At 35.7% G+C, this 12,266-nt stretch overlaps 2 protein-coding genes across 3 annotated transcripts; both read left to right on the plus strand.

The window, feature by feature from the left end:
* Nucleotides 1-4,458: 4,458 nt before the first annotated feature.
* Nucleotides 4,459-8,805, plus strand: LOC146923011 (uncharacterized). 2 transcript variants are annotated; one of them, XM_085710869.1, is made up of 2 exons: nucleotides 4,459-4,673; nucleotides 7,949-8,805. In XM_085710869.1, the coding sequence occupies exon 2, from the start codon at nucleotides 8,153-8,155 to the stop codon at nucleotides 8,687-8,689; it is 537 nt and encodes a 178-aa protein (XP_085566995.1). In that variant the 5' UTR covers nucleotides 4,459-4,673; nucleotides 7,949-8,152; the 3' UTR covers nucleotides 8,690-8,805. The 2 variants fall into 2 exon arrangements, with proteins under 2 accessions (XP_085566995.1, XP_085566996.1); XM_085710870.1 differs by lacking the exon at nucleotides 4,459-4,673 and adding an exon at nucleotides 7,417-7,799.
* LOC146923012 (uncharacterized) lies at nucleotides 5,322-6,701 on the plus strand. The gene is made up of 2 exons (XM_085711651.1): nucleotides 5,322-5,885; nucleotides 6,351-6,701. Exons 1-2 carry the CDS (start codon nucleotides 5,322-5,324, stop codon nucleotides 6,699-6,701), a joined length of 915 nt encoding a protein of 304 aa, XP_085567777.1.
* Nucleotides 8,806-12,266: the final 3,461 nt, after the last annotated feature.

The following is a 12,266-nucleotide window of genomic DNA, read 5'->3' on the forward strand; positions in this document are numbered from 1 at the left end:
GAAATGAACAAGAGAACCAGGACCACTTTTTTTTTCCTTTTATAAAGAACTATGATAGAAGTTGAAAATTTACTAACAAAAAACCAAAATACAAATCCCACGTTTTTTTCTTGCAAATTATTTTTTGTTCTATTGTACTAGTAACCGAAAAGTATTTGTAGGGTCGATAATTCTAGATGCACAAGTTGAAACTAACATCCATTCAACAATTAAATGAATATATAATTAAGGCTCATACAATTGCACATATGAATGGATTTCATATGCAGATTAGTTTCGATGATGTTATTGAATTGCATATATGAAACTCACGTCATATATAAAAGACAAATTAGTTACAATTATGTGGAGAATAATTACTGGTAATCGAAAATGTGGAGAATAATTACTGTAATCGAAAATTAGGTAGGTCAACTGATTTGAGCTAATAATAAAGAAGTTGACAGAGTTAAATGTCTTGGGTTTGAACCCCAAGAGGAGAAAAATTTGTAATATATTTTTTGAAGGAGAAAATTTGTAATATATTAACAACTCGCTTTGGGGTCATGTGTTGCACTGGTTGAGTATTTCTTCGGTTCCCTCAGGTGACATTCGACATCATTTTACTCAATTTATTAATATAGCAGGATTGCCTAGAGCCACTTATTCTTTCTTGACAATTATTTGGTTTGCTTCTGTTTGGGCTATTTGGAAGGAAATGAACAACCGTGTATTCCAAAATACGGTCTCGAATTCTTCTATTTTAGTTGAAAAAGTTAAGATGAATTATTTCTTGTGGCTGAAATCTAAACAGACAAATTTTAACTATAGTTTTCATCATTTGTCGAAACACCCACTTTTGTGTATGGGTGTTCAGGTGTAATATGCTTTAGATTTTTGCTGGTGCTTTATGTTTCCAGCACCTGGTTGTTGTAAATACTTTTGGTTGATTTGCCTTTTGCATGCAGGGTAATCCAACTTTGTTTATAATATATCTCATTTTTGTTTGTTAAAAAAAAATTACTAACCACTAACATTTATAAGAAGAGTCCACAAAGTGTATATTAACACAAACATCGCCTTATTCAGTATAAGATGTACCAGAATAAACACCCAAGTTATGAAGAGTCCAAAACCGATGAAAAAGAAAAGAGTAATGATATTTTGACATTTTGACATCCATTTGATGACAACTTTGTTGACAACCTTGTTTTTCTCACTTCTTATTTGTCAAAAACAATGGAGAGAGAAAAAGGAAGAGAGATGATAACAATATCATGTGAATATGAGAGGGAAAGTTGTCAAAAAGTGATTGTCAAAATATCATTTCTCAAAAGAAAACGAGACAAGATCTATATGATCAAACACATACTCGACAAAGGATTAAGCAACTAAATATGATAAATAAAAGCAAAAATAACAACGAATTCAAGAACCCAAAAATTCAACATTCTCACATCTCCCCAAATAGGCAACCTCACATACACAAACTAAATTCTACCGGTCCTACAATTCATATCTCTAGCCGCCTCAAACAACAACGAAATTGACACATTCACATAAGTATAATAATTTATGCTTCATTAGAATACTCCAGTCCAATTTAAACATCTTTTTAAGGCACTACAATACAAATTATAATTTGGCAGAAGTGTGACAGCTAGAAATATGAAAGTAAGTATAATGACAAAGAACAACCCCATCTTTATTTTTTGTGGCAAGAATAATTCATCTTATAAAAAATAATGCAAGAATAATTCAAGTAAATGATGTAACTCAAAGACTATAATACAAGAAAATAAAAGACATGTTGTCAGGATGGAGTGGGGTTCACGTGGTCCACATTCTAAGTCTATTAAAATAATAAATACAAAACTCAACTGAAGTAGACAGATGTGAATTTGACTTTATTATCGATCTCCTATTCTCCTAGCATAGACTTAAAAAAATAAGGAGTGAGACACATCATGATATTTTATTAAACACAATTATTTTGGTTGAAAAACACAAATTGTTTTTTAAAACAATCAAAAATGAGATATATATTAACACAGCAAAAGATCTCAATAGCATAAGAAGTGCCATATAGACTCCTAAAGATACATAGTGTTAGTTAGATCTTACAAAACAAAAATCATCAGTCAATGCCCAACATTAAAAAGGGTTTGACCACCGCCAAACAAAAAAGTGGCTTTTTTGGTCTTCAACCAATCTAGAGACAAGAATTTTACTTTGTCTAACAACCTGTGAATATGAATAGTTGTATTATTAAACAACTTATTGTTACGTTTAATCCATAAAATTCAAGCACAAAGAAGTCAAATTAGTTGTCTAGTTTTACTACCACTTGTTGAGTGAACAAACTGAACAAAATGATCAGACAAGATATTGGAGTCCACCTCCATAAAATCAATCCAATCACGAACCAGAGGCCATAAAGGAGCAAAAGTAATACATGATAACAGTTAGTGTTGCGCCGATTCTGTATTACCACAACCTCAAACACACAAAGAGGCAACACAAAATTATCTATTATGGTTGTCATATTATTAAGTGTGGTGCTAAATGCTAAATATTATTTATAGTGAATAATATTATTTTTTTGTGGGGAGTGAATAATATTTTATTAACCAAGTCAGTGTGAAATATTTATAGAATTTGCTGTTAATTAATATATACTTGAGAATGAGGATTTGTTTGATCATTTTAGTGGAGTCTCCCTAATTATTATATTTGTCTTCTACTTACATGAATTGAATCAAAGATATTGGTTAAGGAATATGATTTCAATCCCCTCGAACTAGTTTTAACGTTGGTTAACAGTTTACTATAGTTCATGTCATAATATTAAAAAAATAATTTAATAAATTTTAAATAAGTTAATGATTAATGTGTATGTATACCAAATATCATTTTTCTTTCAGGATTGTACCAAGGAGGTCTCGTCGACCACGTGATAGAAGTTAATTACGGGGACGGGTGTGGACATATTATTTGAGTATTGATAATGGAATTATTAATCTGATAAAAGTTTGGTGAAGGTAATTGATGGATCACGTTGTTCGCCTACCAAGATAAATGCGAAATTTTTACAGAAAAAAACCGGAAATGACCTATATTACAGAGGGTAAAGCATCATTAACCTTAGTTTAAATCGTGTCCAGAACACATATTTTAAAAAAGTTGGCAATTAATCAAATTCTACAACAACAACATACATTAAACATATCAATTTCAACAACATAAAACAACATAATAAAATACACAAAAGATTATTCATCAACAAAACTTAAATCTTCATTTGGTATATCCATGCAAGCCTTGATTTCTTCGTAGGTCCTGAGCGAATCAAACTTTCCTGAATATCTTAGAAATATCTGACAAAGGAAGTGTCTAACTCGATCGATCCCTTGGAACTATGTTGACCAGATATAGAGAACATGTCTTTACATCATTGTTGTTCCGGAGCTCCATCTGGGTGAACTGGACATCGACAAACAGCGATACTCAATAATATCCACCCTTCTTGTGTTTATGTGGTTGAAATGACCGTTAATTTGGTTGAGATAGTCTTTCAAGCCAGACAGTGTGACATCAACTTGGGTCATAAACATACTAGGTTTTCCACGTTATAGTACGCTGCAGGTACCTTGGTGTTTATATCTAGTGGATGAGTGTTTATGGTTCTATGGTGTGATTTGTAAATAAACGAAACTCGCCAATTTACAGAAGCTTATGTGCGTTGTAAACCACATAAAATGTCGGTGCAGTATGGACCATAAAACAATATTGTACTTGGTTGTTCATATTATAAAATTTGAAACGTTTCAATCTCTCCTAAGTACGAGTTCTTACACAATATCTGCACATATCATATTATGTAATCCGAAATAATTTGGGAATAGTTTCAGATTATGTAATCCGAACCATTCTAGAATGTGTACACTGGCTTGGTAAGCAAGTCTGGCTGGTTCTAGGGCCATTATATGTGTTTTTTAACTGGTCAACAATATTTTTTTATGAATTTACTTCAAATTTATATAAAATAATAATTGTTTTTCAGAGAATAAAATAATAATTGTTAATTGCTGAAAATTGTTGCAAGTAATATAATCAAAATTGTTGACAAATATTTTTAAATTAGGTGTTGTCTCAAAAAAATCGAACAAACCGAATCAACCCAAAACAAATTGATTTGGTTCCATTTGTAAAAAAATAAAACTAATAAAATCAGACTAATCCGTATGTTTTTTTTAATCTTTTGATTCAAATGAATTTTAGTCTTAAAACTGAATCAAACTACACCTCAAACACTCGTAGTTCATGTGGTCCTTGTTCTAAATCTATTACAATAAATAAAATAAAATCAAGTGAAGTAGACAGTTGTGTGAACTTGACTTTACTGGGGATCTCCTAGACTTTCTTTTTAGAGAGTTGCTTTTTTGACAACGAATACTTCCAATTGACACATGGAAATGACGGTAATGCCCCTGGCGGTAGTTAACTACCGCTGATAAACACGCCGGTTGTTAACTACCGCTGAGTTCCAACGGTTGTTAACAACCGCTGAGTTCTGTATGTTAAGAACGCAAACAGCTTCCAGTTTCTGCTTCAACTTCAAAACAACACAAAACCAACTTGACCCCAACTTCATTTGCACGGATTTGAGGCAACTTTCTTCAAGTAATTAACAAGTAAGTACCTTTCAAGTAATTTACATGTAATGTAGGTTGTTTAGGTTGTTAGTTTTGATAATTTTAGCAAAATGTTTAGAGTTTAGGTTAGGTTTAGGTTAGTTATAAAAATTGCAAATTATGATAGAATTAGATGTTGTTTAGGCTTGGTTATGCTGACATTGTTGTTTAGAGTAGGTTTATGTTCAATGTAGTTGAATTTGATGTTTACTTAACACTAATTGCGCTAGTATTTTAAAATGCACTTAAGGTGTTTGATGAAATGCCTAAGTGAAATAATCTTGCTTTTTTTGTGGTTTTTTTTCCAAATATGTTAAATTTAATAATGTATATATGAATATGTGAATAAGTGAAATTTGTTGTGTTATGTTATGTTGGATTTTGAATATGTTATATGTTATGTTGAATTTTGAATATGTTATGTTAAAATGCACTTAAGGTGTTGGATTTTTTGGCAACTTATTTATGTTTTTTAAAATTTGATATTTACATGTTACTTGCTATGTTCAATGCCTTAAAAGTTTTAAATACATTTTTGCTTATTTTGCCTAGTTTGATTAGTTTGGTCATAATGATGTAATAACCAAGTTTGATTCTAAGTTGTTGAATGATTCTAAGTTTCATTGTCCATGTATTTTTTTTACAGATATGGTTGGGGAGGAGGATGCACGTGAGCGTCGTATTAGAGAGGGTAGGGTCCGCAAAGGGAAAGTTACAATGACAAATAGCGCTCGGAAGGAGCTTGAGGCTGAACGTCCATATGTTCCAAAGCCTTGGAGACATAGGGACTTGAGTATAGGTGGAGGAGAGGGGTCGGATTCACAGGCACATATGGATTACTCCTCCCAGGTGGTTGATCCGACACCGGCGCATGACCAGGGTGTGTATGAGGAGGGTTTTAGTGGATATGATCGGATGGAGGAGGATCGGATGTTTTATCAGCCGGAGGCCGATGCACAGGATGAGGAGGCGGGAGATGATGAGGGGGTGCCAGAGGATGTAGTGGCAAATTATATGGAGGCACAGAATGTTATTCCCGAGGGTGAGCATGTGCGTCAGCGTCAGCCTCGACCACGACGAGGTGGTCGTGTTCGGCAGATACCGCCCTATCCTGCTGGAGAGGCTCCCTTTCCTGGAGGACCTCAGACCTTGGCATTGTTGTCCGACTACTCGAGGCACGTGGTGAACCCTCTTTGGGTGAACCACAATAATGTAAGTGTTTAAATTGTTTAAAATTCTTTAAATGTTTTAATTAATTATATTAGGTAGCGTAAGTGATTTAATTAATTAATATAACGTAGCGTAAGTTGTTTAATTAATTATATTAGGTAGCGTAAGTGATTTAATTAATTAAAATTAGGTAGCGTAAGTTGTTTAATTAATTAATATAACGTAGCGTAAGTGATTTAATTAATTAAGATTAGGTAGCGTAAGTTGTTTAATTAATTAATATAACGTAGTGTAAGTGATTTAATTAATTAAAATTAGGTAGCGTAAGTTGTTTAATTAATTAATATAATGTAGCGTAAGTGATTTAATTAATTAATATAACGTAGCGTAAGTTGTTTAATTAATTATATTAGGTAGCGTAAGTGATTTAATTAATTAATATAACATAGCGTAAGTGATTTGAATCATTTAAAATAGTGACAATGTCTTATTTAACTTGAATTTCAGATGTGGCATGATCAAGCGGGTTATAAGTGCGTAAACGCAGGGAAGAGGTTGAAGGAGCTCGATAAGCCGGAGGAGGCTTTGAGATGGTTTTGGGAGCCTGTGGAGGGGTCTGGTTTCCATGGTTTGATAAACGTTGGGTATGCGACTGTGACCCATGCGATGATACGTGCTCTGTGCGAGAGGTGGCACACGGAGACGAATAATTTTCATCTACTTGTGGGGGAGATGACGATCACTCTGGATGATGTGCATAATCTCCTGCACGTTCCTATTTACGGCCGCATGTTGGAGCACGATGAGTCGATGGATCGGGACCGATCGATTGATATGATGACCAGGCTTTTGGGCTAGGGATGTCAATGGGTATCCGTGGGTACGGGTAGTATGATATCCGTCCCCGCCCCGTTGGATAAATATGGTACCCGTACCCATACCCGTGCGGGTATCTCTATACGGGCAATCCACGGGTATTTAGATATCCACGGATATCCGCGGGTACCCATGAATTTTTGACTTTTTTTTTGTACAAAGAAGAATTCAACTTTTAATTACCTACAAAATTCAACTTTTAAAGATCCATATATAACATATTCCATTCAAATTTCATAATCCATACCATAATCCAACAAAAATAAGGATTCTTACATAATCCCAAGCAAATTCATCGTACCAAAAAAGATTAAATCAATTCAAATCCATAAAACAATTAGAAAACCCTAAAATTAGTTTATTCCTCTAAAATTAGAAAGCCCTAAATTCTAAAATCATAAACAAGTAATCATTCTAAGGAGAAGAAGAAAAAAAAAGAGATGAAGAGAAATTTTTGATGCTCTTGAAACCACACTCATATATATTTTAGTAATTTACGTAATTTATTAACGGGTACGGATACCCGCGGGCACGGGTATCATCAAATCCGTGTCCGTGTCCATAAAGTAACGGGTAGTTAAATATCCGTTTAATATACCCGCGGGTACCCGTTTAGCTACCCGCCCCCGTGCCAATGACGGATTTTATCCGCGGATACCCGCGGGCACGGATTATTTTGCCACCCCTATTTTGGGCATGTCAGATGCTGATGCCAGAGATCAGGTTAGGGAGGAATCTCCTGGTCATATCAGTTATCCCGCACTGAAGCGGGTTTATGAGGAGCACCTGACTGAGGCTAGACGGCTTGAGCGTCCACAGTCGAGGGAGGAGATGCAGGAGAGAGCCAGGAGGAGGGCGTGTTGTGTGAGGAGTTTCCTTTTATATCTCGTCGGTTGTGCGCTGTTCACTAACAAAACGAACAGACACATCGACTTGATATATCTGGATTGCATGGCGGACTTGGGGGCGATTGGGAAGTGGTCGTGGGGAGGGATGACCTTAGCCTACCTCTATGATTATCTGGATGATTCTGTTATGTTGAATAATAGAACGATGGCTGGCTCTGCGACTCTTTTGATGGTAATATTTATCTTAATTTCTTTATGAATTTATTTTATAAATTTTATTATAATGTTAGACTATTATTTTGTGTATTAACTACTTTATTGAATATTTATTGAATATTTAACTCGAATAATTATTTTTGTGTATTATTTATTTTGTTGCAGGGATGGATTTTGGAGCATTTGCCAGGTCCTTACCCAAGGAAGCGTAACCGGGATTGAGACCCGCGGACACCATGTGCTGGGAGATGGCTCACTACCAAAGGGCATACGGATGTGCACCATTACCGCGTAGTCCTGGATCGCTTGGAGGTGGATGACGTCAGGTTTTCTACCTATGGTGATCGCAGAGACGTGCGCCCATTTAGCATGCTGTGCACTTACTCTGGATGGCTCATGTGCGGGAAGGAGAGGGTGTACCGTCATTTTCCTGAGCGGGTAAAGAGGCAGTTCTCCTTTGTGCAAGACATTCCCAGACATCCTTCAGCTGTCCCTCAGGTGCCTACACAGATGCTGACTACCGTGTTGATGGACGCTACTGCATGGTTAGTAGGTGGTTGGGTAGATGGGTGTCAGACACCATGGCATCATGTTCCTGGCTACATGGCTTGGTATGCCACAGTCTCTCACCCTCGCATTCTCCCACCTGATGAGGGATCCCCTCCCAGACCGGCGAATGTGGAGCAGCTGATTGAGGAGGAGCATGCCAGGGAGATGCCTGACACACTGACCATCGTCCAGGATGTGGCTCACATAGCCCGAGATATTGCGGCCAGGCATGGCGAGATGACCAAAGAGGAGGTTGTCCAGGAGGTCCTGCGGATAGTTAGTGCTACTGAGCCCGTCCTTACTTATCAGATTTCCAGGCGGCGTAGGGGGCAGCAGAGGCAGGGTAGGCAGGGCTGATTAGTATTAGGATTTTTTTTTGTATTTTTTTGACTATGATGATCATGATGTGTTATTATGACATGTTCGATACATTTTCCTATTTATATGACATATACGTACGTTCGTTTATATTATTTCTTGCGTTTTAATTTTACCATGTTCCTGTTAAATATTGGATGAATATGTTTAGGTATTATTAGATGAAAATTTTAGAAGAATTTTCAATTGGTTATTTGATAAAAATTTTAGATGAAAATGAAAGTTAAAATTGGTTAGGAAGATGGAAATGAGCTTCTGGAAAATGGGCAAGCACGTAGCGGCAGTTAACAACCGCTACATTCAGATTCGGCGGTAGTTAACAACCGCTGGGTACCAGCGGCAGTTAACAACCGGCGTGTTTACCAACGACAATTAACAACCGCTGGGGGCATTAAGGTCATTTCCATGTGTCAATTGGAAGTATTCCTTGTCAGAAAAGCAACCTTCTTCTTTTTAATCCCTCGTAACATAGACATAGAAAAATGAGGAATGAGGAATGAGATTTTATCAAAAAAGTAATATTTTAGAAAAATGAGGAATCACATATTTTGACCATCCGGTCCTATTTACAAGAAACAATTTACTTTTTAGATACATTAAATAATTTATGTATTTGGTTTAGGTTCTTGACTAGATACATACATTATTCAATGTATCTAAAAAGTCAACTTTCTCTTGTAAATAGGACCGGGGGGAGTATACAATTAAGAACTTGTATTTTTCTTTTAAACAATTATTTTGTTTGTAAAAACACAATTGTTTAATATGGTTAGTCATATTATTAGTGTGGTGCTAATTAATTATAATAAGTGCAGTGAAGACTTTTATTTGGTAGATAGTAAACATTTTTTTAACTAAATTATTAATGTAAAATATATGTCGACTTTGTTGATGATTAATCTTTTTTTGATGAACTTGATTTGTCACCTTTAATGAGATCTCTCCTTTTAATCATACTTTTTTGTTCCTATTAAATTCAAAACATTACTTATAAGAAATCTCATTCCTTTTTGCGGATGATGTTATGTTGTTTTGTGAAAGCTAGTATTGAACGGGTTAAAGTTGTTATGGATACCTTGGAGGAATTTTGTTCTCCTTCAAGATTAAGGATTAATACCTTAAAGTAAAAAGCTATGTGTTTCAGGATGGTTCAAGGGGAAAGAAAGCGTAAGATGCAAGATATTTCAACTATTAAATTTGTAGCAGATTTGGGACATTACCTTGGTTTTCCTCTTGTCAAGGGTCGTGTTTCTCGAAATGTATACAACGGCATCGTTAACAAAGTGTCAAAAAGGCAAGCATCTTAGAAAGGAAATCTCTTGAATAAAGTTGATCGAGCATGCCTAGTGAAGTATGTTACAACGACAATTCCTGTATATAGTATATACCATGCAACTTCACTATCTTCCTAATTATGTTTGTAACATGTTAGATAAGATGGCAAGGGGTTTCCTTTTTTTTGGGGGGGGGAGGATTCTCTCAAACTTCGAATCATGTTAATTGGAATATGGATACCACCCGCAAACACTTTGATTGTGTAGGTATTCGTGAAGCCTAGACTTACTAATGTAGCTCTGCTTGGTAAGTTAGTGTGGAACATACTTCAAAGTAAAGATAAGTTGTGGGTGAAAGTTATTTCCCATAAACGCATGGGCAACACATCTTTATGGATGAATAAGAAACATAACAAACCCTCGATCACTTAGTGAGGTATTCAACATGCCATTATAACTTTTGCTACAAGATATAGTTTTCGCGTAGGCTTCGGTGAATCATCGATTTTAAATATTAATTGGACACAACTCGATCCCCTCTGCCAGTTGGTTCCATTTGTTAACATAAGTGACTTAGTTATGTGCTTGAAAGATGTGTTGTATGATGGTAGGTGGAACTTGCAAGGCCTTACCACTATGACACCACCTAATATTGTTCATCATAACCAGCAGCTTCCAGCTTCTAATTGAAGGTGAGAAAAACACAAGAAGGGGGGTTGAATTGTGTTAGGTTTCTTCGTTTTCTCCTAAACTCAAAACACTGATCAGAAGCAAAGTGAGAACTTCTTCTGAAGTGAAGTTCAGAACTAATATGCAGCGGATAAAAACAGAGAGAGAGATAAGGGGGGGGGGAGGATTCTCTCAAACTTCGAATCATGTTAATTGGAATATGGATACCACCCGCAAACACTTTGATTGTGTAGGTATTCGTGAAGCCTAGACTTACTAATGTAGCTCTGCTTGGTAAGTTAGTGTGGAACATACTTCAAAGTAAAGATAAGTTGTGGGTGAAAGTTATTTCCCATAAACGCATAGGCAACACATCTTTATGGATGAATAAGAAACATAACAAACCCTCGATCACTTAGTGAGGTATTCAACATGCCATTATAACTTTTGCTACAAGATATAGTTTTCGCGTAGGCTTCGGTGAATCATCGATTTTAAATATTAATTGGACACAACTCGATCCCCTCTGCCAGTTGGTTCCATTTGTTAACATAAGTGACTTAGTTATGTGCTTGAAAGATGTGTTGTATGATGGTAGGTGGAACTTGCAAGGCCTTACCACTATGACACCACCTAATATTGTTCATCATAACCAGCAGCTTTCAGCTTCTAATTGAAGGTGAGAAAAACACAAGAAGGGGGGTTGAATTGTGTTAGGTTTCTTCGTTTTCTCTTAAACTCAAAACACTGATCAGAAGCAAAGTGAGAACTTCTTCTGAAGTGAAGTTCAGAACTAATATGCAGTGGATAAAAACAGAGAGAGAGAAAGAAGAGAGACACAAAGCAATTATACAGGTTCCTTCCACAAACCGGAAGTAGTCTTGTCCCTCTTGCACTTCCAAGGAGAGTTCACTATAATGTAATATCTGATTACAATTGTTCACTGCTAAACTTAGCAAGAGACTTCAAATTGTTCAAGCACACAAGCAAGAGACTTCCTATGCTCCTGAACACAATCAAGAGACTTCTTTTGCTCAAGCACAACTGCAAGAGACTTCTAATCAAACAAAATTACAAAGAAAAATGTTTGAGGTTGAACACTTGATATACAATCAGAGGTGCTCACAATACAAATCAGATAAAGACTCTTAAGACTCTAGAATTTCTAAGATATGAACTTGAAAACAGAAATTCTAAGTAAACTTTGAATTCATAACAATTTCAGCAGATTTTTGGCACTTGTAAAATGTTGTTGAGTCTGATGTTATGCATTACTAATCTCTGAGTCTTCACTCCTTTATATAGAGGTGCGAAAGAGACGTTTGTGAAATTGCCATCACATTAAAAAAGAGTCGTTTGAAGCTTTGATCAATCACCAATGATCTTTTGCCTGATATGGTAGTTGTCCTATGAAGGATCAATTTGAAATCCATTCCTATTGTGAAGGAACATCGTTGCAGGCAAAGCTGTATTCCAGAGTTGTTTTCTTGTCTTGTAGCAGGGACACTGCAGAGTAGTGGAGGTAGTGGTTGTACACTTCGTACAATTGTACTTTGTCAACGTTTTTTGAAGATAAGCATCCAATGCCTTCAAATCCTTTCAAAATGACCGTT

This window comes from Medicago sativa, chromosome 5, assembly GCF_051527215.1.
Source record: "Medicago sativa cultivar Bolivia chromosome 5, Bolivia_mono, whole genome shotgun sequence".
NCBI classification, from domain to species: Eukaryota; Viridiplantae; Streptophyta; class Magnoliopsida; order Fabales; family Fabaceae; genus Medicago; species Medicago sativa.

Excerpts from the sequence above, each read along its gene's own strand:
- LOC146923012 (XM_085711651.1), top strand. The coding sequence starts at position 5,322 with ATGGTTGGGGAGGAGGATGCACGTGAGCGTCGTATTAGAGAGGGTAGG. Across the intron at positions 5,886-6,350 it reads TTTGGGTGAACCACAATAAT|ATGTGGCATGATCAAGCGGG; the intron begins GTAAGTGTTTAA and ends CTTGAATTTCAG.
- LOC146923011 (XM_085710869.1), top strand. The coding sequence starts at position 8,153 with ATGCTGTGCACTTACTCTGGATGGCTCATGTGCGGGAAGGAGAGGGTG.